The sequence below is a fragment of the Trachurus trachurus genome, assembly GCF_905171665.1.
Source record: "Trachurus trachurus genome assembly, chromosome: 15".
NCBI lineage: Eukaryota > Metazoa > Chordata > Actinopteri > Carangiformes > Carangidae > Trachurus > Trachurus trachurus.
Genome location: NC_139906.1, coordinates 9574128 through 9599823, shown reverse-complemented (window position 1 = coordinate 9599823; position 25696 = coordinate 9574128). Strand labels below are relative to the sequence as shown.

At 41.3% G+C, this 25696-nt stretch overlaps 1 protein-coding gene across 2 annotated transcripts; it reads right to left on the bottom strand.

Annotated features, from left to right (window-relative positions):
- Window positions 1-356: 356 nt before the first annotated feature.
- Window positions 357-25457, bottom strand: pank1a (pantothenate kinase 1a). Of its 2 annotated transcripts, none has more exons than XM_083988268.1 (8): window positions 24591-25457; window positions 13733-13879; window positions 13401-13606; window positions 12181-12434; window positions 9621-9797; window positions 8723-8846; window positions 6822-6947; window positions 357-6669 (listed from the first exon to the last, which is right to left on the bottom strand). In XM_083988268.1, exons 1-8 carry the CDS (start codon window positions 24928-24930, stop codon window positions 6610-6612), a joined length of 1434 nt encoding a protein of 477 aa, XP_083844394.1. In that variant the 5' UTR covers window positions 24931-25457; the 3' UTR covers window positions 357-6609. The 2 variants fall into 2 exon arrangements, with proteins under 2 accessions (XP_083844394.1, XP_083844395.1); XM_083988269.1 differs by lacking the exon at window positions 24591-25457 and adding an exon at window positions 23846-24041 and having other exon boundaries at window positions 2333-6669.
- Between the last annotated feature and the right edge of the window lie 239 nt (window positions 25458-25696).

Genomic DNA, 25696 nt, shown 5'->3' with positions numbered 1-25696 from the left:
AAACCAGCCACCAAACATAAAGTCCCAAGACTGATTCCTGATTTGGAAACATTGTTTCTATAATTGCTATAATTGTAGCTACAATTAAAATTGCTGTAGGAAGGTACTGGAAATGAATTGGCCTCTGTCCCATGACAGCTTCACTTTATAAACACGTGGTAGGCTATTTAAACCCGTGTTGGTACAACTTTAAGTTTGTCTTTTTTATTTTCTTAAAAAAAATCATTTTTCAGGGTTTTAAATGTCCAACCAACAAACCAAAATAATATAACTCAATGTAAGTATAATAAAAGCCAATAACTGGGTATTGTTGTCTTTCTCTTGTTTTTGACAGGTCAGTGAATAAACATCCCAAATTCACATTTCATCCAGTTTTAGTTTAATTCCTTTTTAGAAAAAAAAAAAAATCTCTTCACTTCAGTACATACACATTGCACAAGGCAGGGAGCCTTTTTTTTAAATTTTTTTTTTAACCCTTTCTTTTTTCCAAACCAGAGTTAAAAGCAGCAGCAGAACTGACGCCAACAACCAGCACATGGCTTCCCAAAACTTTCACACGCTGAGGTGAACAACCGGCACTGAAATCCAGCAGACAGAAAACAGGCATCTGGGCTGTGGCCACCGAGAGCATTAAAATTAATTCAACACTTCAAAGTGAAGAGGAAACATCCAATTCAACACACCACATTCCTCCTTAAAAAGAACTAATTCAGTTCTCAATCACCATCATAAAATGTATGATTATTTAGGATGTTAATTTTGTTTTAAGTCAAATCAAAGATTACATTAAAATGACAGTAAAATTGTATCTGATTGATGGATTTAACACGTGAGCTTACAATGACTGCTAAGTTTAGGCAATCGCAAAAAACACATAGATATACATCTAGTTCTAGGAAAATCCCATCAATCATGTACCACAAGCAGGTTAGAACAGACTCCTAAAAGTATTTGCTATTACTACTGAACACGGCTTGGGGTAAAGTTGTGGGAAAAGGTGATAAAGGAAAGTGGTTTGTCTCGATGCGTCTTCTGTCTGCTTTAGGATCGTAAATGGAGTGCCATATCCTGTTTGGGAAACCTGGCCCTGAACAGTTGAAAAAAAAAAACTTTTATCAACAGACAGATTGCTGGTGTAGAATATATCATATTAATATTATTTACAAAATCTCTGTACAATCAAATAAACAGGGGTGAAAAGGTCTGTCCTGCCAGTCAAGCATTTCAGAAGTCAGTTTAAAAGGCTGGATGTGTTCTCGCAACAGGATGTCAGACCAGATTAACAACCTCTGAGGAAATCCTGAAAGGTTTTTTAGCAAAGTGAGGTGAAAAATATTAGACAAGGAAAAGGTCAGAAGGTCACAAAAGGGACACTGTGACTAGTACACAACAGCGAAAAAGTGTTTAGTCGCACGCTGTTAGAAGATAAGCTCCTGGCCTTTTTTTACACATGCTGATGTAAACTAAGGTGAGACGTAAGTTTAAACAGATCAAGCCAGGGTCATTCATCCAAAAAGATGCAACGCTCGGATAACGTTGATGATTTGCCATAATCGTACCGTTCAAAAATAACTCGGTGACACTGACGATTAATTTCACAATGCCAAGGTGGGACAGTAACACTGGAAACTCACACTTGACACACCCATAATTCAGTCTGAAACATCCTGTTGGGAGCATCCACCTCAAATAGTGTTAATAACTAAATCAGCAGGACAGAAACTTCAGGAGGAGACAGTCTCTCCGTCAAGATTCAAACAGGAATTAGTATACATATATATTAATATATATATATATATACACACACATATACTTTTTTTTAAAACATTTACACACAAGTCAAATCAACTGTGGTAGGTTCAGAGAAGAGGTGAGTTTGTTGAAAGAGAGAGAAAGAGATCGATGGATGTGTTGCTGCATAGCCTTTTGGTTAGATTTCACTATGGATGATGACGTAACATTTGCCGTTCGGTGGAAGCCAAAGCTCCTTACAGTACAGAGAAAAACACACTGATCTGAGAACAGGTGGTCCCATTGGGAAATGAACCCCAGGCGAAGTGTCACTGAGGTTCAAAGCCCAAACTCTAAAATCACACAGGTTATCAAAGTCGACACAAATCCTGCACACTGTTGACTCATGATAACGGGGAGAAGAGAGAGAAGAAAAAAAATCACTGCTTCGAAGCTGATTTACTTGCATGACTGAATTCTTGCTTTGAAAATGTTTCAAACACTTTAAATATGTCAGCTACAGTTTTAGATGTTATACTGCTTTGAAGAAAACGTTAATCCCAGTTAGGTGAAGAATTCAGATTCCAGACATTGTTGCAGATTTGTTTTTTTTTTTTTGTTTTTTAAGTCTACGACAGCAGCTACACAAGCACATTTTTAAAGTTTTATCTTATTTTAAAATTTGCTGAGTATGAAAACGCATTTACAAAACACACCATCGACATTTTCTAGAGAACATGAATCATGTTGTAAACATCTTCACTTATCCAAGTTTCTAATAAAAGAAAGAGCCAAATGATGAGCAACGGGCTGTAAAACGGCCTCCATGAATAAATGCTCTTTCTACTTTCTGCTTTGAGAGACAAAGGTTTTGAAGGACAACCGTGAAATGTGCTGGAGAAGGTTCCAACTCCTGAGTGAGACTTTTTTTAAGTGCTGCAAATTGCAACATGCCTGGAAACTAAATTTCTTCCACCCAAGCGGAGAAGCACAATAGCGCAAGGGTTGGAATCGGTTCTGTTGTGCCAACATTCGGAAACAACCGAAATTCAATTCGGCATGAGAGCATTTTCAAATCACGGTGGAAAAATAGATGAACTCACATTATAACTTATTACTGGCAGGATAAAAATACTACAAAGGGACAGGCCTTTTAAAAATGTTCCCAAACCAAACTATTTCCAAAACATCTCAAATTTTACAACCAAAGCCTTTGCAGTGCTAGTGGATGTTAACGTTGTTGTTTTTTAAAACTGTGACGCATTTAGGGCTAGTGGGCGAGTTCAAACACTGACGTTCGATCTGTCAATACATGTTAACTGCACTGAATCTTCTCATACAGTACAATTTTTAGGACACAAAACAAAAACAAAGAAGAATGTACAACAATGAAAAAAACAAAAAAAACAAGCAAAAGTGAAACCCGACCATAAAAACGTATCTCGCATGCACAACAATACAAAAAAAACAAAAAAAAAAACATGTTGAGGTAAAATTAAGCAGGAAAAGAAACCGAAATGAAATCACACAGAAGAAAGTGAAGGGCACAAACACGGTGTAACCAAGGTAACACACAGTGAAGGCAACAGATTGCGGGGGGCGGGGGTTTCAGATTATAAAGAAACAAGATAACGTCACTCGCCTGACGTTGAAGCCAAGTGGCACCTGACAGGTCGAGGCCACTGAAATCATCCAAACATGAGTTGGAACAAGGCAAATTAGGGAGAAAAAAACATAACCAAAAAACAAACAACAACAGAGCAGAAAGCACCCGAAAAAAGAACATCGGCGGCGTCATCACATCTGAAAACAAGCAGGATGGAAACTAGATGATTAAATGTTTTCAGAGGAAACGGTTGCAAAACCTTTCCTCCAGAATACTGCTACACAAACAGTATTTCACCACAGTTTGACATTTGAATTATTTAGGCTGAAACACCCAATCATGTCTCCATGGTAGAAAAAAACATTGTCTTACATTCAAGCTTTGTATGAACTCTGTTAATGTGATTATTCTGTTAAAAATATCCTAATCTATACTGATTCTCAATATCATGTCTTCAAAATGGTGCATATTCAATTTCACAACAGTGTTTGTAAAGGTTAGTGTAATATGTGTACATTGCTGTTGATAGAAAAAAAAAACAAGTACCTAAAAACAACGAATGACGAATGAACTAAAAAACAAAACAGAGGCAAACATGTTCTGAGTCGGGGTCAAAGTGTAGTCTGTGCGTATGTCAGAGGGCAAAGCACAGATAACCACAATCAGCTGATTTTGCCAATAACGTGTCATAACGTTCAGCGAGCTAATCAGGATTTCACCTTCATTATTACACTGGTGGGTGAGATTTAATAAATCATAAGGTCCTGTCCAGAGACTCCCTCAGTGCTGAACCAACACTTATATTAGAAACACAGAAAACTAACCGACTCTGTAGTGTCGGTAGAGATGGTTTGGAGGTATTAAAAAGTAAATCACTGAAAACAGAGAGATGAAGGTGAATCTCAAAAAAGACCGATTCCAAAAAGGGGGAAAAAGCACAGTTTCTCTGCACAGAGAGTAAAGGCATGTACACAGTGGTAATAATGAGTAAATAAAGCAGTGAACAGTGGCAATGGCACCATCCAGCGTTACATAGCTGAGCTGCTTTGCCATAAAACAGATATGAAAGGCTGTAAAAGGTCCAGGATATTCAGGGTTAGGAGGCAGGGCGTTATTATGATATAAGAGGAGACTATACACTACACTTATGGTCCATGTTTTTATAATTTAGTAATTCTCTATGATAAGTCATAGTTGGTGACTTGAAGCTCGCTGATGATGAAGCCTCTGTCATTCTCATGCATACAGCAAAACCTGCCTACAGTATAAGGTGTGTGTATGTAATTAAGTAAGAGGGTATTCTCCATCCTGGCATCTCAGGTCATGGCTTCACTAAAAAAAAGTCTTGAAAGCTCCACACTGGCAGATGCACACTAGCGTTTTCAAGTATTCAGTAAAATACACAGTTTTAAACACTTAAGTCTCTACTAAGGTGCAGGTGTGGAAGTGGACAAACAGGCGGGTCCAACACACACACAAGAGGCTGCCCTGACTTGTTGTGGTTAGAAAGAGGCATGCAAACTCAGCATCTGGGACAAACACACACAAACACGAGGCCAAGAGCTATCATTAAGTCTTGCTTGTGCCACAACTTGTTTGGCATTGATGTGGTTGAAGTCTGAGCAATTCCGCAAATTGCTACTGAAATTCGAGCAATCTGGACTTTGAGCGTGTGTCGTACCTCAGGTTTCATTCACTGAAATTAAACATAATAATAAGCAGGCAGAGCATCACCAACAGGCTGATAATATGCAGTGAGTGGTGGAACCGTTTCTGCTGTTAGCAAATTTGCATGAGAGTATTTTTTTTTTTTTTACAGGAGGGGCGACTCTGGGTTAAAAGCGCCTTGGTCCCCGCTATTTGCATCAGGAGCCTGGGGTGCTGAGGCTTTCTTATGCCTGGTTTTACATGGAGCATTAGCATTGCATTCAGTCGACCTGAATGCCTCATTACATCACAATGCAAAACCCAAACAAGGCAGCAGGGTGGCAGAGAAGGTAGAGGGTGAGGAATCTGCCTCCCACCCAGCCGGAGTGTCCTTGAACTAGACACACTGACGGGCCGGGGGAGGACAAAAAAAAAAGATGATTTGCAACAAAACAAAACAATAAAGCACAAATCATAATAAACAGGGATTGCTGAGCCGGACCGGGTCCTGTGGTTGATGCCCGTCAACAGAAATGAACAATGCAGACGCAGCCGCCGCAGCGCTATCGATTGGAAGACAATGTCTTGGTCCCGTTGTCTAACACTAAACTCAGCCGGTAAGGAGCAGTATAGTATGTATGCGTGGCAACACGGTGTCGTTAATGCTGTTTGCATGTAGGTAGACGGAGGAGAAGATAAAACGAAAACGCGAAGGCCATGTGCAGTGGAGCGACAGAGAGAATTAAAGACCGTTTTTTATCTGCTTCCTGTCCGAGGTGGAGGAGGAGGAGGAGGAGGAGGAGGAGGAGGCAGGAGTCGTACGAATCTCAACAGGATTTGGCTTCAGTGCACTCCTCAGCAGACTGTGGCGCGCTGGGCGACGTTTTGTGCAAAAGATAGGCGACAACAAAACACCTGCCAGTCTCTCTGCTACTGCCTCAGCTGCAGTCTGTATGTTTTTACGGTAGGTCGACTGAGGCTCGACTGCAGCTGTCTTTCTGACCGGAGGCATTGGTGGTAAAATGATGTTTCTGTGATGGTGGGAAAAAACATTTCTGCGATTCTCCAGTGGTAAAAAAAATGCCCAATTACTCATTCTAGAGTAACTTCATCTCTGTGTAGATGTTGTATCTTGCACAAAATGTCGCCCGGGGCACCACAGCCTCCACAACATAATGCTACAGTAGCTATTCACACAAGCACATAGACACATTAACAAAAAAAAACAAAAAAAAAAACACTAAAATACTCCGTCTCTGTGCTTCCTGACACCAGACCGATGACAGGAACCAACAGAGCTGATTACAGGAAACCATAAATTAAAGATTACAATATTAAAACCTCTATGATAGGGGGGCGGGGGGAGGGGGGGGCTCTGTTTGGGAAATTTAGGAGAAAGATATTAGAGGTTATCATTATTTACAAGTGTTAAATTATTAAAATGGCTTTTCTCAGTTTCTGTGTGTCTCTCTCTCTTAGTGTTCCTTTCGCGGCCTCTGTGAACGGGACCTTTCAGCAGCGTCAAAAAGTGGATGACGTCACAGCATCAAGAGTTGATGACGTCACGGCGTCCAGGAAGAGTTGACATCGACGTGTCGAGGGTTGATGGTGTCACGTAGTTTCCTTCACGGGTCCTCGGTTGTCTTGAGAAGCTCCATCAGCGCACCCACAGCCCCGAAGTAACCCTAGGACAGAGACACACAACAACATTTAGCTGAAGTGGGGTGCGTTCACAACAGCAACACTGTGCTGGTCGTCTCTGAAGTCGATGTGAACATTTTTTTTATTATTTATTATCTGGGATCATATTTGTTCTGTGTATTTCTCCGGCGCTCACCTCGTGCTCCAGGAAGAGAGCTCTTAGTTGTCCTTTAGACCAGAAGTCCATGGCGTAGGCCAGCAGCTTTGTGGACACCGTGTTGATTCGCAGGAAGTTCCCCACAAACACCACACGTTCGATTTTCTAATGAGAAGAAAAAGACAAAAAAAAATCCAATTACTTGTTGGAAAACAAAGACAAACACAAAAACTGTTCAAAACATACATCATCATCAATTTTCATTTCCAGATTACTGTAAAAAAAAAAAAAAAAAAAAAAAAAATTATATTGTGACATATTCTGAGGCTGCTGACCAAAACCAGAGCCGTGTTCCTCACTGAGTCACATTTGACCAAAGAAAAGCAGCAAATCCTCACATTTTGAAAAAGTAAGTTAAGAAAAATTAACCATATAAGATACAGAAGTAAGTTAAATCTAAAAAAAATAAAATAAGACTTAGGTCATGACAAATTAATCATATAGTCCATTTTGTTTACATGAAACACATTAGGAACTGTGGCTAGACTGTAACTCCTGTTAATCACCACACGGTGGCGCCAGAGAACTGATAAACCAGTGAATCTACTAATGTTGGTCTGATAACAACATCATCACCACAAAAACTGAAAAGCTTTCAAACCAACAATTAAAAGAGGAAAAAAAAATGAAACAACCTAAATGTGTTAATTTCATCTTGTGTGTAATATCAAATACATAATTGACTTCTATATATTTGGGGGAAACAGCCTGACAGTAGGAGCTTTATAATCGCACATAAGTACTTAATACTTTCACCTCCAGTTTGACATTAACTGTGTGAAAAAATAATCTTATTAAAATAATAATCTCTGCATGTTTGACAGCAGATTATGTAACTAATATCTGGCAAAAGTGGCGACTGGCGGTTAAAAAAATGTTTGAAATTACAAAACAGATAAACCTCTGTCGTCAGTTTTATGAAATTGATTAAAACAAAGTAAATGAATGAAATCAAAATAGTGTAAGAAAGCTTTATGACAGAAGTGGGATGAAAAGACTATTAAAAAAGCAATTAAAAAGGAGTATCAATAATTATAATCAATATTTAAAGGCGAACATGTCAAAACATGACGTATTGATTTATTGGTTCCATCCAGAAAAAGTCGAGCAGTTTGTAGGCATGTGTGTGTGTGCGTGTGTGTCCTTGCTGCACCTCTGTGTGCAGTGATAGCCCTGTACAATGCTGCTTGATCGCCATGCCACAAGGCAACACTGTAAAGAAGCTCACAGCACACAGAACGACTCCGGGCCGATCCCTCGCTCCACAACAAACAACAAGTCAGAGTTGGACCGTTGCCTCTGACAACCGTCTGTTTGTCCTGCTGCAGCAGCTTCTCATTTCACTGTGTGCTCATTCATTTCTGTCATTTAACTATTAGAAACCATTAAATAATTAGATTAAAACAGCTTCTAATTGTTTATTTTGTTATTTATGATCCACTCGCCGATTTCACTGTGGCGCCAATTAGTACCCACAATCCCCCAAAGTTGCCTCCCAGCTCACTGCTGATTATGTGGAACTCATCAAGACGTCAGACGAGTGCTGGGAGGAAATGCAGGGGTTTTGCCGCAGCTGCGACAAAGTGTGTGTGTGTGTCTGAGTGTGCGTATCGTTCACTTTATACTGTTAGTCATGCTTAGTGGCTGGAGAAGCTGTGAATTCAGTATATGTGTGTTACTGATGGAGGGTGTGTCTATCCATAATATTAGTCATGCTGACTAGCTAATCTGTGTGTGTCTGTGTGTGTGTGAGTTTTGTATGTTAATGGGTCACTGCACTAGTGAAAGTCACAATGACTGCTCATTTGTTTGTGTGTCATTACAGTATAAACTGTTAATGGTTGTGTGTTATGAACGATCCTGTGCGTGTGTGTGTGTACCTCGTTGACAGCACACATCCGTGCTATGGATCCTATATTATTAGTGATGGTGACCAGCGTGGCTCTGGCCAGGTCTTCCTTGCTGATGCTGTCTCGCTTCTCTTTGCTCATCATGTGACCAAAACTGGAAAAAAACAAAACAAAACAAGACAGACGGTCATTCTGCATGTGAGCATACAAACACAAATATACACACAGACAAACTTTCCACCTGTGTGTTATTTCAGTTTGATGAACTCTTCACAATTTCAAAAAGTCATAGTAACCTTCAGCAAACACGTGTTGTGTGTGTGGTCTCAGTAAAAGACAGCAGGTAACACGGCAACAGGAACAGTGATTATAATCTGATGACTGCGATAAAATCTGTTTTTCTCTTTAGTTTATGGATCGACCTTCGGACTGCAGGTTTACTGTATACAGTACAAGCTAAACCCAGATTAGCAACTAAAGGTCTGACTGAGTTTGCATGTGCGTGTGTGTGTATGTACCTTGTGCATACTATTGCATTACCACTCAGCTATTCCTTCAGACACCATGTGCTGGTATGTGTCTTTCATATTTCTATTATGACGGAGTGTGTTTGTGCATGAACACATTCCTGCAGAGCATGTGCACACGATTTTGACGCCTGTTGAAGTCACATTGTGTTGCCATTCCGCCACGTGAGCAATTGACATGAAGAAATAAGACATTTAATGCTGATTCAACAAGCTCCAATCTGGTTTCACCCACTGCAACTCATTAGTTTAATAATCTGCAAGAAATTCACTTAATTTATCTGAATAGTTATAATGAATAGAATAGATATGTTAAGGATTTTCTACAACGAATGAATTACAAGACGCAAACTTTGATCATCTGTCACATGAGAACGTCAGATGTGGATCTTCTCTCTCACCTGGACGCCACAGCAGAGCCCTGCAGGCCGAAGCGCTCGTAGTCTCCTCCGTAGATGTCCTTCACCAGTTTGTCCACGTTGGTCGAGTCCCCCTTGCTGGCCATTTCCAGCGCCTCCTCGAACGTCTCGCAGCCCGTCAGCAGACAGCACAGGCCCAGGAACGTACCACCTCCCAGACTGGAAACAAGAGAGAACAAGGATCAAGTCAGATTAGATGATGAAAGGTTAAGACGAGGTTGGAGATTGGAGACTGTGAATACATTTTTTGGGAGATAAATTTAGAAAACAGACAATGGAGTGAGGAGAAGAAGGAATAAATGGTGTGAGAAAGAAACGATAACAAAGAGGAGAATATAAAACAAGCTGAGGATGTGATTGTTATTGCAATAACACGTTTCATGTTTCACTTGTAAGAGAGTGAAAAGGCGTTGATGCCGAGTCTCTTTGTCCTTGGATTAATGAGAACTCCAGGAAACTTTGCCAACACATTTTTTACATTGTGCTTCAGAGGAAACAAAATGTCACAGAGGTCTGAGCCGAATCATGATGCATTGTGTAAGAAGACACGACATCAGGTAATCAGAGAAACTGTCAAGTAAAGGGATTCACAGAAAACCCTACACCACACCAAATCATACACTCCCACACCCAGGAGCTAGACTACTTATACTCATAACCTGGAAGTTTGGTTTGCTCATGTTTATCTTCTCCTGAAGCAGTGTAACTGATTCAAATGAAAGCTTTAGACACACACACACCCTGTGTCATGGTGAGAGGCTACACTTCGATACACTTGTCATTTAAAGAACGAGGAAGTTACAAATGACAGGTGTGTTACCTAGCTGCATTCAAGGAAAATCTGCCCTTTCAGTTGAGACTGACATAAGTAATTGACGACATCCACATTCCTCTGCTCCATATAAAACTGACATGGAGCTTTTGTTTTCCTCTGTAATCAGACGCCTTCAGCAGCTCATACCGACAAGTAAAGAGTTCACATGTTTAGTTGGACTGAGCTCAGATCAGCCCAGCAGGTCACACGTGTTTGTCTAATCTATTCTTGGCTGCTTTTAACATGTTTTGGGTCATTTAGCTGTTGGAGGAGTCAGAGTCCTCTGACACTGGGCAGCGCGTTTCGCTGCCGGACACTTTGATGATCTTCTGGTTTCGCTGCAAAGACGAACAGCTGAGCAGCCCCATAACAAACACACTGAGCCTCCTCCATGGTCTCATTATGTGATGGTGTTCTTGTCTTTCAAAGTCTTATTTCTGACTGAGAAAGCTCCATATCGTGTGTGTGGATACTGCTGTATCTTCAGCTAAATTAGAAGGTCAATTTGAAGTTTTGTTCACCGTTTGAACTCAACGTCCAGGAAAGCTGTGTTCAACTTCTTGGTGATATGTCACAGCAACATCAAGCTGCTTGGAGAAGGTCTGACGGCCTTCACCTTCATCTCAACCATACGTGGAAAACTGTCTCCTCTTCATCTCTTCAGGCGGCTTTCGTCTTATCTCCTCTTGTCCATGTGATACCAAACAGCAGAACAGAATGTTTGTCTCCATTTAATAATGCTCATCATTCAAATGGTTGAATGATTGATTCGAAGATAAGACACCTGTGATAATGAGTGAAGACAACAGTCTGTTTGAAACACCACTATACTCCAGTTATTTATCACCTCGTCTGAGACATCAATCATTTTTAGAAGATCTTTTTACACTTTTTTTATGAGGAACATCTCATAATCTCTACACAGAGAGAGAGAGAGACAGTGGGTGACTGAACTGAGGTTGGCAGCAGATAACAGGAGGCTGATTCTGCGCTTCAGGTCCGGTTGGGACCTTCTTTTAATTACCAGCTGTTTAAGCCCACATTATCTAATCAAGCTGCTTCTACTGTTATGTAAGTACCAAGGTACATGAGGTGACAACAGATAAAGGACGACTGGAATGCAAACAACTGGTTCTGTCTTAACCTGCAGGGCTATAAAAAGCCCTCAACCTTCACCTTCTGCACAAATTCATCCTTCATGCATAACAACGTTCAGAGATCAAAACCCACTGATTCATGTGGACTTCAGCGGTCTAATCCTTCTGTTGTTTCTGAGGTTTTTTTTCACTCACTTGGGCGGAGTTCAGTCTGCAAGAGCGCTGCTTCCATCCATCACACGCTGCTCTTTACTTTTGTTTATTCTCAGTAATTCAACTGCCAACCTTAAATGATGACCAAAATCACATATTGGAGAAGCTCAAGATGAATGAACCAACATTTCATTTTATTCCAGCCCCACTCTGAAAACAAATCTGTGAACGTAGATTTAGATAATGTGCTTTGAGAGAGAGACAGAGACGCTTCAAGTAAGAAATGATAGAAATGAAGTTGACCTGGAAATCACATATTGATGTGATTTAATCCAGAGTAAAATAGCAAAGAAACAAAGATGTTGTTCTCTTAGGTGCTTATTCTTATATTACTCAATTTCACTTTTCAAATTTAGTGCAATACACCACACACACACACATACACACACACACCACAAAACTATTGATCGGGCCTCACCTGGTCCCAGTGACCCGCTTGTAGTTGTTCTCCGAGTACACAGCCAGTATGGAGACCCCGGAGCCGATGTTGACCAGCAGCATGGGGAAGGGGTTGTCCAGGGTGCAGGGTTTCTTCACGCAGCTCTGGGTGTCCGACGGGTTCTGGAAGTAGTAGCACTCGGGGTGTCCGTTGAAGCCCACCCTGTCAACGAACAGCAGGCCCCGGATCAGGCAGTCCAGCTCGTCCAGCTTCAGCAGCTCCAGGTCGGCCATCTGCAGCACAGAGGAACACAACAGAGGAGGGTTTATACTGACATGTGAAAAGAAATAATAATAATGAATGAATTTATGGGTCTAAAATAATTTAAAACTGTTTAAATGTGTGGTGTGGTTCAGTTTATCGGTTTAGGCAGCAGGGGTCAGAGAAGTTCACTGACTTGCTCCACTTCCACAGGGTCAACGACCTCAGGTAAACAGGCCTTGACGAAGTTGACGTCAAAGGCAGAAACATGTGGAAAACCTCAATCAGCTGCCAAATCAATCACCTGATTGCAAAATAATAATTACTTCCATTTTTGGTGAATCCTTTGCTTTTTTGTCTTAAAGGGATAGTTCAACATTTTGGCAAATTGGCCCATTGCCATAATCCCTATAGTTTTAGGAGTAGGTTCGTTGCCTTTAATTGTCGGTGCAAGCTATTTTTAGAACGACGGAGCAGAGCTGCAAGCTGCTCAGAGCTACGCTACGGAGGCTAATGGGATTTCTTGGTTTCCCTCATCAAACTCATCAAATACACAATCCAACAACTCCAAAATGCTCTGGTGGACAAGTTGTGACCTGCACATTCACCACGCTATGAAATAATAACAGAACGTCACGAGACGGAGTTGTTGAGGTGAATTCATGCAAAACCGTTTTCGGCAAGCAATCTCTGCATTTGCCTCGAAACCAACTCCGTCTCATAACGTTCAGCTTCTGTAGCGTAGTTCTGAGCAGCTCCGCCGTTCTAAAAATAGCTTGCACCGACAATTAAAGGTAATGAACCTACTCCTAAAACTATAGGGATTATGGCAATGGGCCAATTTGCCAAAATGTTGAACTATCCCTTTAAAGGAAGATGTCTGTTTTCTCAAAGCTGAAGTGACTTAATCAAACGTTGTGTGTAAGCAATGGTTAGCTTCAACTGTTAAAAGTTCAGATCGACTCTAATTAGACATTTTCTCACGGCCACAAACTCACCGTTCGGAAGTCGTTCTCGAACTTGTACGCTCCTCCTCCGGTGGCGCAGAGCGTCGTGTGCAGACTGGAGAAGTTCTTGTCCCGCCCCATCTGGATGAAACGAGGCATGGCCTGCGTTGGAAAGCGGATGAAGTGCAGGTTTCCCGTCCTGCCGCACATGGTCAGGTTCCTCAGCTCCAGGTGGACGTCACGGACGCCTGTTTTACCTGAGGGAGGAAGGGAGGAATGGATGGTTTGGTTTAGGAAAAGCTGTGGTTAAAGTCCATCAGACTTTGTGAATGATCCGTTTCAAGTCGTATGATTGTGTGTGTGTGCAGAGGTAGACGACGTACCATAGGCCACGTTTGAGGTGAGGTAGCGACGGATGGACTTGAGGTTCTCCACTTCTTCCTGTTCTTCCTCTGCGGTTATGTCGACCGGCTCGAAGTACACCAGCTTCACCAAGGTGCCACCGATGTCCATACCAAACCACGGGAAGGCTGAGGAGGAGGAGGAGCAGACAGAGGTGTAAGGATATTTACCGTACTTTTTAAGACAGACTAGAATAATAAATACGCTCTGTCTTTTTTCGTTTGTCAGAGCAGCAGAAATTAATTCAAAGAGCAAAACTCTTTATGTAGCTTTGACCTAAGAGGATCCATTATGGTTAGTGGATTATTGTACTAAACAAAGGCTGAATAACACAGTGGTGCGTTGTACCACAGGACTGCACAAGAATGAAAGGAAATCATTTTTAAACAAGGTTCCTGTGAATAAATCAGCCGACACATGGAGATCAAATCTGCTTTGGCAAATAACTATAATTATCTTATTCTGAGCTAATACACTGATTAGTTAGGGGGGCAATTTGTTTGCTTGGAAAAAATGACAGCGAATGATCAATTGATTACCAAAATAGCTGCACACTCATTTTCTCTTGACTGACTGATCGATTATAGTTTCTGTGCAGGCTGGAGGTGGTGTTAACGGCTGCAGAGGGGAGGAGAGTCGGGTCTGGAGACTTAGTTGGAAACCAGAACATCGAGTTCAGCACACACAAAAAAAAAAAAATCTTCCAGCACAAGAGGTTTGGAAAAAAAAAGAAAAGGGGAACAAAAAAAAAAAAAAACACCATCACAGCTCAACAAGAGCCACAGTTGCCATGGAAACAGACCCCCCCCTCCCTCTCCATCATCTCTCCTCTCCGTCTCTCTCGCGCTCTTCAGTCTCCTATTTTCTCTTTCACTTAGCTTTTCCTCTCCATCTCTCAGCCTCCATCACATTCATACACTTCCTTTCTCTTTCTCTCTTCTTCTCATCCCCCTCCTCTTTTCACCACTTATCCTCCTTTCTGGCTCCTTCAATTTCCTATTTTCTTTTTCCCCCATTCCCCTCCTTTTTCTCTCGCTCTCCTCCTCCCCTCTCTCTCTTCCCCTGTTCCTACCTCTCCATCTTTTGCTTTCTTCTTGTCTCTCGATCAATTTAATCCAATCCGTGTGAGACTTACTGGCAGTGGATGGAAGACGACTGACGCTGCAAGACGTTTTTAATGCACCACAAAGCAACTGCTATATTTAACTTGGAGGCTCGTCAGCCTTTCTTCGTTTATCCGTTGAGTTCAGCGGGCTTTTATTTGCATGATAATTACACCTGAAACAATTAGCTGATTACCACTTTGAAACTATTTTAATAAGAGTTTCATTCATTTTTTGTCTTTGGTTTTTTAAATCAAGAACATAATCAGCAGATTCAGCCAGCAGGAAAATAATGATTAGTTGCAGCCCAACTGATAAAATAACTGCAGAGCAGATAAGAAAAAGTGAATGAATGAAGCTATTTCAATATGACAACATTAACCTACGACATGGCTTTGTCTGTCAAACTGTAATTTTGTTTATCTTTAATACAAAAACACATGAAAACACACTTCCCACATCTCAGAGAGAAGTGAGTCAAAGTACAAACACTCATTTTCAAAAAGGTTTAAAAGTCAAAAGACAGTAGAGCTTTTTTTTTTATCTGCAGCTATTCACATAAAAATAGTTTCTTCTTAGCTTCTTAGACATGAGAGTTCAATTTGAAAACTGAAAATGTTTCCAACCGTCATTGGAAAGTTACCTGTACAAAGCGCATTTATGTATCATTTTATCTTTACTCATTGTTGTTCTTCTTTCATAACTGCATTCCATTTGAATTATGGATCAATAAAGTCTATGTATCTGTCTATCTAAAGTGGAAATGTATGCATGTTTTATAAATTAAATGAGAATTTCCTTAATTGAGGACAATAATGTGCAGATTAATCAACAATGCAAACAACCGTGAGATACAGTCCTGAAAGACTGGAATGGAAAAATTAAAAAAAAACTCAAAAACAAAGAGCAGACAGATCTTTGTCTTTCCAGCTGTACGTATGTGGCTAATTTTAGCAGCCGCCTGCATCGACCCTCGTCTCTTTGCGTTACCAATTCAACAAAGTCCTCGCTGGAATCTCAGAAAGGTAAACATTCGAGGACGGCGTGCTCCTCACCTGACACGAGGTTACTGCGGGTCACGTCAGAGAGGCCCCGTCAGCCTCTGTTAGTCCTTTAAACAGTCATGTTTTACACTTATTACACAAGACAGAGGAGGGTTCGTCTTCACAACGTCAACAGAACAATAACATCTCCTGTTTAAGACGACAAACATGTGGTCACTGTGAGATGGTTGTGGAGAGCGGCAGTGTTCGACTAAAGAATGTGTTGAATGCAGATTCGTGGTGCATGATGATGTCGTCTCAGCCCACTCAGCAACGACAAGCTGCACAAACCATGGTGCTTCACACACACACAGACTGAATCAGGCAGGAACGAACTGCTCAGATGGGTCGGGATTGGGAAATCATTCATAAAAATGATTCATAAAAAAATAAAAAATAAAATCAAGTGCTTGCTTTATTATGGGATTATTAAAAAATCAAATCATTCCGACAATGATTGTAATGATGAGTATTTAGTATGATGATGACATTTCCTTTCTTGTGCTGATTAATTAACTTTTTACATTTGTCTGTGGTAATTACAGACAAAGCAGTCGGGGATTCTTGACTGTTTATCTCTTAGATGACGGAGAGATGTTTTAATTATGTGGTAATAACAATTTCAATTGAAATTGTGAGCAAATGTAGGTCAGTGGGAGATCCGACTATTCATTTCATAAGAAGTTAATCTGATGATCATTTTCCTGATTAAAGCGATTAATTGTTAATAAGCACAATGTGATATCTTCATGTGTCTTATTTTGTCTTCAGCAAATAATCCAAAACATAAAAAACTACTAAACTGACAGTGACATAAGAATAAAAGAAACAGGAAGTGAAGTATCTTTCAGTAAAAGATAATAAATAGGTTTGGTTTTGTATTAATTGTTTCCTGATCAGACAGTTTCTTCCTCACTGGTTCAACTCTGGTCAAACACTCTGGGATTTATCAGCATACCAGAGCTGCCCGCCCGCCTCTGACTGGCCACTTTCTAACCAATCGCGGCCCTCGCTGTGCCGCCTCACTGCCCGGTCAGGACAATCAGGAGATGTGACTCTTTCACAACGGACCGTTGAAGGGAACAGAGTGATTCTGTCTGGCTTTTACTGAGACAAAGTCCACTTTCAGATTAGAGACACCAAATTTGATCTTGGGATTTTAAGGTCATGGGTGAACCACCTATAATAATAAAAAAAAAAAGGATTTTATGCCCTTCCTTAACTTCTCACGATGTTAGCAATGAAAAGCATGTGCAGAGTTTAACGGTTAATGCTTCAAATTGAGTAAAACAACATTAAAATCTGTTGTTTTTGAATCTTGAGTATCACATTATGTCATAAAACTGTGTTTGTAGTGATTAAGAACAGCTTGACAGACTTTTTTGTCTATTGAACTACTGGAGATTTACAGTGTAATTTTTCCATCATAACACCTGTCAGCATATTCAATCTAATGCGTTTTTTAATACATTGACATTTATCACCAATAAAATGCCCATTTCTGAGTGTTTGTGTTGCTGTTGTATTAAACATTTTGTGCACATGGCCACTCAAACTACTGAAACACATAGTAGTAGTAACTGAAACCACCTGTGTGACTGTGTGCACCACCACCACCAGCACCACCAGCAGCACCATGAGCGCCACCATCGCTGCTGCTCTACTACAGCGGCCGGTGTTTGGTTACTTCCACCAGGGAGTCACCTATCACCTCCTTTATTGTTTGGTTGACTTCTGGCTGTCGTCACCTTTCACCTACTGACCTGCTCTGATGTCTGTCAACATAGATGGACATCTAAGCTCAGACTTTTTTGCTTTTGAAATAGGTCAAAACTTGGGCTTTTTCGTCACTAGCAGAACTTTCAAAATAGTTTTGTGGTGTGTTTTTATGCTGTGCACAATTCCAACTAATCTCATTATATGTTTCCACTTGTGACAACATTGCTCCAAGTCCCATTATTCATATCAAACCAGCTCCTGGATAAACAGGGAGCTAGATAATGATCGTTCTTGTTCTCTCTCCTCATTATATATTTTTATTACTACATGTGCACGGGGGGAAAACATTTGTTTCCCCACAACAGAAATCCTTATTGAGGTCAGCTGCCTCAGCCTTGAAGCCATCTCTGCCTTTGAAATGATCTTCTCTGATAAAGTGGAAGCAAAGGCAGGAGTGTTAGAGGCCAGCCAAGGTGCATGACAGCATCGGCCTCAAGTGACAATCACATTTCCCTCCACAGCCTCAGCCAAGAAACACTTTCACAACCAGCACGGGACATGATATCAGCACAGTTGTACACCTGTATGATCATGGCTTCTGGTCTGAAATAACTACACAAATATCACGTTGACTGTGTCTTATGTCAGTGCTGTTTGCTGTGAACTCAGATTGAACTGTTTATACATGCATTTATTAGTAAATCTTTGAGTTTCTCTTCCTGTAAATTGATGTTGTAATAGCGGGGAATTTTTAAAATTTTAGTTTTGCAATATGTCACCAAAACACCACATAGCAACTGGTGCTAAGGAAGACAAGTATTTAGCAGAGGAGAAAAAAATAATCTCACACACTGATGTGTCAAAATGTTCAGTAAATCAGTGCTGCAGCAGTTTCCAGTTTCATGCCTTCATGAGAGCTGAATGGTTGATTAACTGAGTGGTTGATCAACAGAAAAATATATCTGCAGCTAAATCATTTATTCATTTAGTCATTTTTCAAGCAGAAATTGATGAAAATACCAATTAATTGCAGTTGTCATCCTAATCTGATTATTATATAACACTGGGTATTTTGACAATCCAAACAAAGTAATTTACAATTTTGTTTAGGAGCCTTAACAAAGTGCTCAATATGACTTTCAGCAAAGCACAGAATTAAGGGGAAGAGGAAAACCAGCAGCTTTTCTAGTATAAGTCATGTTTGTAGTGAGAGAGTGAATGTTAATTTACAGTCTGGACAGCATTAATACATGCTTGTTGTTTCTGTGTGAAGGTTTCTTTCAATCGGATAATACTGTGCACAAAATTTTTAATAATTCAAGTGTTTCTCTTTGCAGCATATGTTGTGTTTTTGTATTCAAAATTGCAGACACATATTGAGTTGGAGTTTTTTTGTTCTGTGGTGAAATACTTAAAGTACCAAGACTGATTGCAGTTATTATTTCTGTATAACCTGTGTATCTAAGGCGTCCTGAATGTACAGAGTAAAACTGACCAGCTCTGTCATTAGTCTACTTGACATTTATCGACTGATTCTCTCCCATGATCATTCACTTGAGCAGCGGAAAAACAACAACAACCAACTGACAACAAAATTAATACACCACCACGCCAGAGGAGCCATTACTGCCGCGCTGTCAGTGATGTCAAGACATCGACGCACTGAGGGAAGAAGAGTCAGGCCAACGTCTTTCATTCATCCACTTAAGCCCTGTGGCTAAATCTACGCACGCACACACACACACACACACACACACAACACAAAAAACTATAATGGTGCAGCACCCTCTCATCCAGCACATTCATTCAGTCATGTCATCTCAGACTGATGGTAAAGATATGTGGCTCTTGCTTTATTATATAATGTATTTTTTATATTTATCATCAAATTAAATGAAAAAATCTATGCATCAAATTACTTGTGTGTGTCCAACAGACCTCACACGTGCCCACTTACGCACAATTTCTATTTAAAAGGCACATAAATCACACACGCACGCGGTGTCCAGTCAAAGGTCAGTGTGACAAAGAGCAGGGTAGGGGAGTGATTTGCGTCCATGTAGGTGAAAGGTCTTTGGCCTCACTCTCAGTACCTTGCCCATGTGGTAGGTACAGTATGTAAGTATGAAAATAGAGAAGAGACTCATAGATAAATAAATAAAACATCTCTTTTTTTTCCACTGTGACTATGTTCAGCTTTCCAACATGACCTCAGGGATTAACGGCAACAACAAACAGTTTCTATTAAATTTCCTATTGCTTAACCTTTAATCTCAGGTTTCACAGGACGGCTGTGTGTGTGCACGCATGTGTGTGTGTGAGAGAGAGAGAGAGCAAGCACAGGACAAGAACAACACTTGTACAGTGTGTTGAATGATAAGAGGAGGATACACCAGCAGGCAGCTGAACGCCCTGTATTCAGAAGATACAATAACATACGCTCGTTACGAATACAGATCATAACAACACGGGAGAGTTCGTCCTGTTACTCTCTTCACTGATTCACTTTAGTTTCAATATTTATCTCCTCAGTACTTTAACTACCAGTACCTGCATTGCTACTGCTTCTGTGGCAACATCTTTCACTCTGACACAATTAATCGATAAGTCAAATCAGACTTAATTGTTTAAAATTAATGTACAGCCATTTCTATTTATCATTTAAGTGATTCTTCAGGCAAAAATACTCATTATTTCCTTGCTGCATGTTTCCTATTGTGAGTGCTTGATGATGGGTTTTTTTGTCTTAAACAGTGATTACGCCAATTATCTCTGTAATTAATCCATGAAGTGTTACGGTCTATAAAATGTACTGAACGCTTTTTGTCCTACCAACAGTTTGTCGTGATGTAAAATTAGGAAAAAGTTGCACATCCTCATATTTGAGATGCTGAAACCAGATTATTTATTTTGGCATGCGTGTTTGAAAAATCAACAGATTATCATTACAGCTGCCAGGTAACTATCCATTTACTGACTAATTGCTTATTAATCCACTGTGCAGATCATTGGGCTTTAAGGAAAAACATTTTTATATCTGAGTCAGAACAAAGAGAACACATAAGTCAGAGAAGTAAAAACATCAGGAGGCTGATATATCCTTGTTTGAGAAATGTTAACCATGTTGGTTTGTGCAGTTTCAGAGAGAGCGACGAGTTTGGGATAGTTTTCGGGTGTGCCACAGAGCGAAGTTGAACAGTTCCCATCATCTTGATTTACATGAACTCTTCTACGCTCTCACCTCGGCCCCATTCCCCTCCCCCCCCAAATCACCTATAGCTGACTGAAACTTGTTAGCACGTCATCAATATGTAACAGACAGTGGTAGAACATTGACACTGACAAACCTTGTAAGGTATCTTGTAGTTATTCTGTTACTAAATTACACACTCTCAGGCAGTTACTGTTCACCCAAACCAACCAAACTGGCTGAACCAGAGCTCTGTATTAAAGATGGAGCAATTCTGTGATTCTCAATGGGTAAAACTGGGCTGTTTTATCTTCCAGGTGCTGCTGATACAACCTCTTCGTACCAGTGGGGAAAGCCTAGTCTCAACACTAGGAACTTTCTCCCAATAGAGATTCCTGGTAAAGTTGTTTTTTTCCATGACTTCCAACATCATATCCCCCTGTTATCTGTGACAAAATACCAATTTCTCTGCAATGCAGTCAAAACACTGAGTCTGGAAATATTCAAGTCAAAATTCCTCAAAACCTGAGACCAAACATCACAGGCTGTGTTTCCATCTGACTGGAAAAAGGCTTCTGCAAAATCAACTATTGGCCTTGTACATGAAACGCTGCTGATAGCGTACGACGTGAAACCTCTTTCAGCATTTACCTATAGTGCAAATTGCAACTAATAATAAAGCGTACTACTAATACTGCTGAGCTGCCTGTTTTTATTTTAAGATGACCCCCGCACAGCAGATGTAACGGTGCAACACACCTCCCTCAAAGCCATGTGTCTTGTCACATGTACACAACAGCGTACAAAGCCTGTAGAGAGAAAAGAGAAAGCCCCCCTCTCCCCCCCTCCTTTCTTTTTTCTTTCACTGGTATCACTAAAGACTTCTCATCACTGGGATGTTGAGCACATCTTGACTGTTGTTCACCCATCTATCCAACCCGGTACCAACCACACCCATACGGTCTTATACAGGGTGATTTAAAATGCAACAAAATGTACACAAAGAAGTTTCAGGCACATCAAGGTCAAATAGAAAGGGTTACATAATAAGCACAGTAATAATTAACAGTATGTCCTGTGAACGAGCCATAAAATCAAGCTGTCCAACAACAGACACAGTGAGAGATTACTTTAATCTGTGACATCTACATATGCTATATAAGTATTTTAGAAATTATAATTACTGGGATGTTTGTCTTGAAATGACACAATTTCCCCCAAATTACCTTACACACATTTATGAAAAGATATGAAGTATAAAAATAAACTTCCTCAGCTCTGTCACAGTGAAGTGATGGAGCTGGAAGATAAGCCTGTTGGTTACAATAAGGGGCAATTCTGCTCCAGAGACAGTCAGTGAAATTGCTGCCAAGTTGCTTCTGGTGTAAACAAAGAGGAGCTGCTGGCAGCGTTATCCAAAAGTAACCCCCGATCCTAAAACCACCTCGATCCCCGAGTAGAGAAAAAGTCTGAGGACAAAAGTGAAAAATCACATCCCCGAGGGGAATACATTCCACGGCTGGCCCTCGGTGAGGAAAAGCTTAGAGGGTTATCCGGGTTTATCGGGACGGCTGGCCTCTTTCCAAGGATAACTCAGCCATAAAGCATAGGAGCTCTGACTGGACATTTCAAAGTTTACTGATGAGATGTCCTTTAATTACTTCATCTGGCTCCAGTGCACAGCTTCTCTCTCTCTCTCTCTTTCTTTCTCTGACTACTATATATGCATCACAGCAAACAATAGAAAAGATAGAATGCATTATCTCTCAGTCCGTCTGTTCACTGCAACATCACACTGCTTATCCCACAACCATATGATGCAAGATGAGGATGAGATGAGAGTTTCCTTATGTTTTTTTTTTTCTTGGTTTATAACTGGCTTTGTTGAACTTTTCATATGAAACAAACATCTCATCTCAGTGTCAGTGACAGATACAGAATCTGCACCACAGACTGTACATCTACGGTGGAGAGCCTGATTAACCGTCAACATTTCTGGCACGTGGCGATTTGGTTTTATCTGATGAGTAACAACATGTTTCATATTCCAGTGAAAGGAGACAGCTGATGCTTCACTTCACACTTGGATGGATGTGCACTGCAAATTATCAATGTTGTGTTAAAACACGCAACAAGCTGCAAATTTCTATGAATGAACCCACTGAGGAATCAAGGACAGAAATGATCCTGAATGGTGTCTGAGCAAGAGCAAACAACATTCAGTACAGTGATATTGGAAAGAAAACTATTTAATTTTAAACTAAAATCAAAACCTGATACGACATGAGAGTAAGTGAAAGCTGTAGTGACTTTGTCATGTACAGGTATAACCTCTCAGACCAAAGCTGGAGGTGTACAAAGGGTTAAATTAGATGGGATGTAGCTTAAAAGGGGAAGACTCCTTATAAATGCTATAAATCACCGCACAGTGAATCAGCCAAGTGCTTCTGATCACTGCATTGGTTTGTGATAATCAGTGATTGCCAATAATGTTTCACCCGCAGCATCCATGGTCACACAGTAAAAAGATCTAAACGATAGAGGAGCCTGTTGTGTGAGATGATTTCTGAATAAAATGTGATACTTTTGAATAGTTGCCAAGAAGCAGAAACCAAAACTGACGCCCCACCCTTCACTTAAACACAATTACATTTGGATATCAACAATGCGAAAGGGCTGACTAAGGAACGAAGCTCCTACACTTACAGCCGTTATCTCTGCCAAGTGAGAACAAGTTTTGCCATGACAACTGCACTCGGACACAACAAACCTTGCGGTTTTGACTGCAGGGGAGAAAAAAATCTTGTTTGTTTAGTAATAATTACATGCTATTAAACACCATCAGCTGTCTGCAAAACCATGGCTTTTAACAGCACATACTGAGAAGGTCCAGTCTGTTGTGGTTGTCACACTTTGCCTTCATATGTGTAACACTCACTGACACATTAATATGCAGGTAAATAAGAGATCTGTTTTCAAAGCAGTAAAAAGAGATTTAAATGTTTTGCCACAATGAAACATAAACCAACTCAGACTTACCAGGCTTCTTTTCACTAATAAGCTTCATAGTTGAGGCAAAATATCAGCTCACAGGTGCATATAAATCAAAAAAAAAAGAAGCTATTAAGAGAGGTATATTAAACGAGGTTGTCACAGGAGAGATCAACTGGCTTCAGTCAGTCTCACACTTCAACACACAACAGAGAAAACGACACTTTCTCTACATTCTTCGCTGAAAACCGGAAAGTTTTTTCTTGGATGATCTTTTACTCACATCATCCGAAATACTCGGTAAATAAGGGGGCGGGGTGCCGACCCATTCAACCCTGCCTTCTGAAGACAAGAGGCGGGTGTTGGTTGGCTGAGGCAAGCCAGGCCCACTTATCAGGAGCTTTTTCACCACCGGGGAGACGACCAATCATCGCGCACCAAATGCAACCTGAGGGTTCATAAAAACAAAAGGGGGACTCCTCTCTCTCTCCCTGACGACGGCTGGCCGGAGACTCATGACATCTAATCTGATAATAAAGAAAAGACAAGATTGTGACCGAGAAAAAAAACAACAAAACACGAACAATAAGAGCAGTTCATATACAGGCAGTGAGAGGGGGAGTGCACGCTATGTGTCAGTGTCAGAGGGGGACTGCTCTCATTGCAACACGGCGCGGTTGGTTGTGCAAACCTCCGGCTGATCAGTCGAGGGTGACAACAACAGTCACACAAACACACAACAGCATACACCACGTCACATCGTGTGCACACATTCAATTCAATGACAACTTACGGGGTCTGTTCCGCCGCACCGACTCCGTCCTCCTCCGCAGCCTGCACCTCTTGGCCGGGGACCCGTTGCACTCCGCATCGTCGCCGCTGCGGTGCAGATGATGCATGTTCTCTATCGTGCCTCCTCCTCCGCCGCCGCCGCTGCAGTTCGGTCCGCCGGGGCTCGAACCGTACGCGTTGCCGCCGCCGCCGCCGCCACTGCAGCAGCAGCAGCTCCCGTTAGCGGCCACAACGACGTGTCCGTGGCCGTGTCCGTGGAAGCCCCTCTGGCTCTGGCCGTTGTTGACATGAAAGGGTCCCGACGCTCCCTTCTTGTCCATCATCGACTTCGCTTTATCCATGGTAACGGCTAGCCTAGCATTAGCCCGCCGGCCGTTGGCTAAATGACAAATGACAAGCCGCCCGGGCTGCCGTAGCTTAGCTTAGCTTAGCTACCGTTAGCCGCTTTGCAAGCTACTAGTCAGTCAGACAGCCGAAGCAAACGCTGCTTGTTCCCGTGATTTAACGTGATTTTTTTTTACAGTTAAAAAAACGTCAAGTCAATATCCAACATCCATCTTTGCTTTGAAATAAATAAATAAAAAAACGAGCGACGCTAAAATACAGTGTTTCCTTTGAGGTCACTCGCGGTCATTTCCCTACATTGAGATCCTGGCAGCAGCGGCAGCAGCAGCAGCCGGTGTTTGTATGCGTGTGTGTATGTCAAATGTGTGTGTGTATGTGGACTGCTACGTCACTCCACCTCCTCCAACCGAGGCCCGAACCCGTTCACCTCCTCCGACCGGTTTTCTCTCTCTCCTCTGCGGTAAAATGACACTGTAACTCAGCACGAGGACGCAAGAAAGGACTCGTCTCGTGCACAGCGACGGGGCCGCGGCTGGAATATTAAACACACAGTCCAATACACACATGTACACACACACACACACGCACACACAAGCGGTACCAGTCCGTGCAGCTGTGGTGGTGGTGGTCGCTTTATTTATAAGCGACGCTGTTCGCTGTCATACTCATTCCCAGCAGTCTGCTGCACGCGTGATGTGTGCGCACAAAGCTGCCAGTCAATATGATCAGCCGTGGAAACAAACCGTAGTAACCCTGTTATTG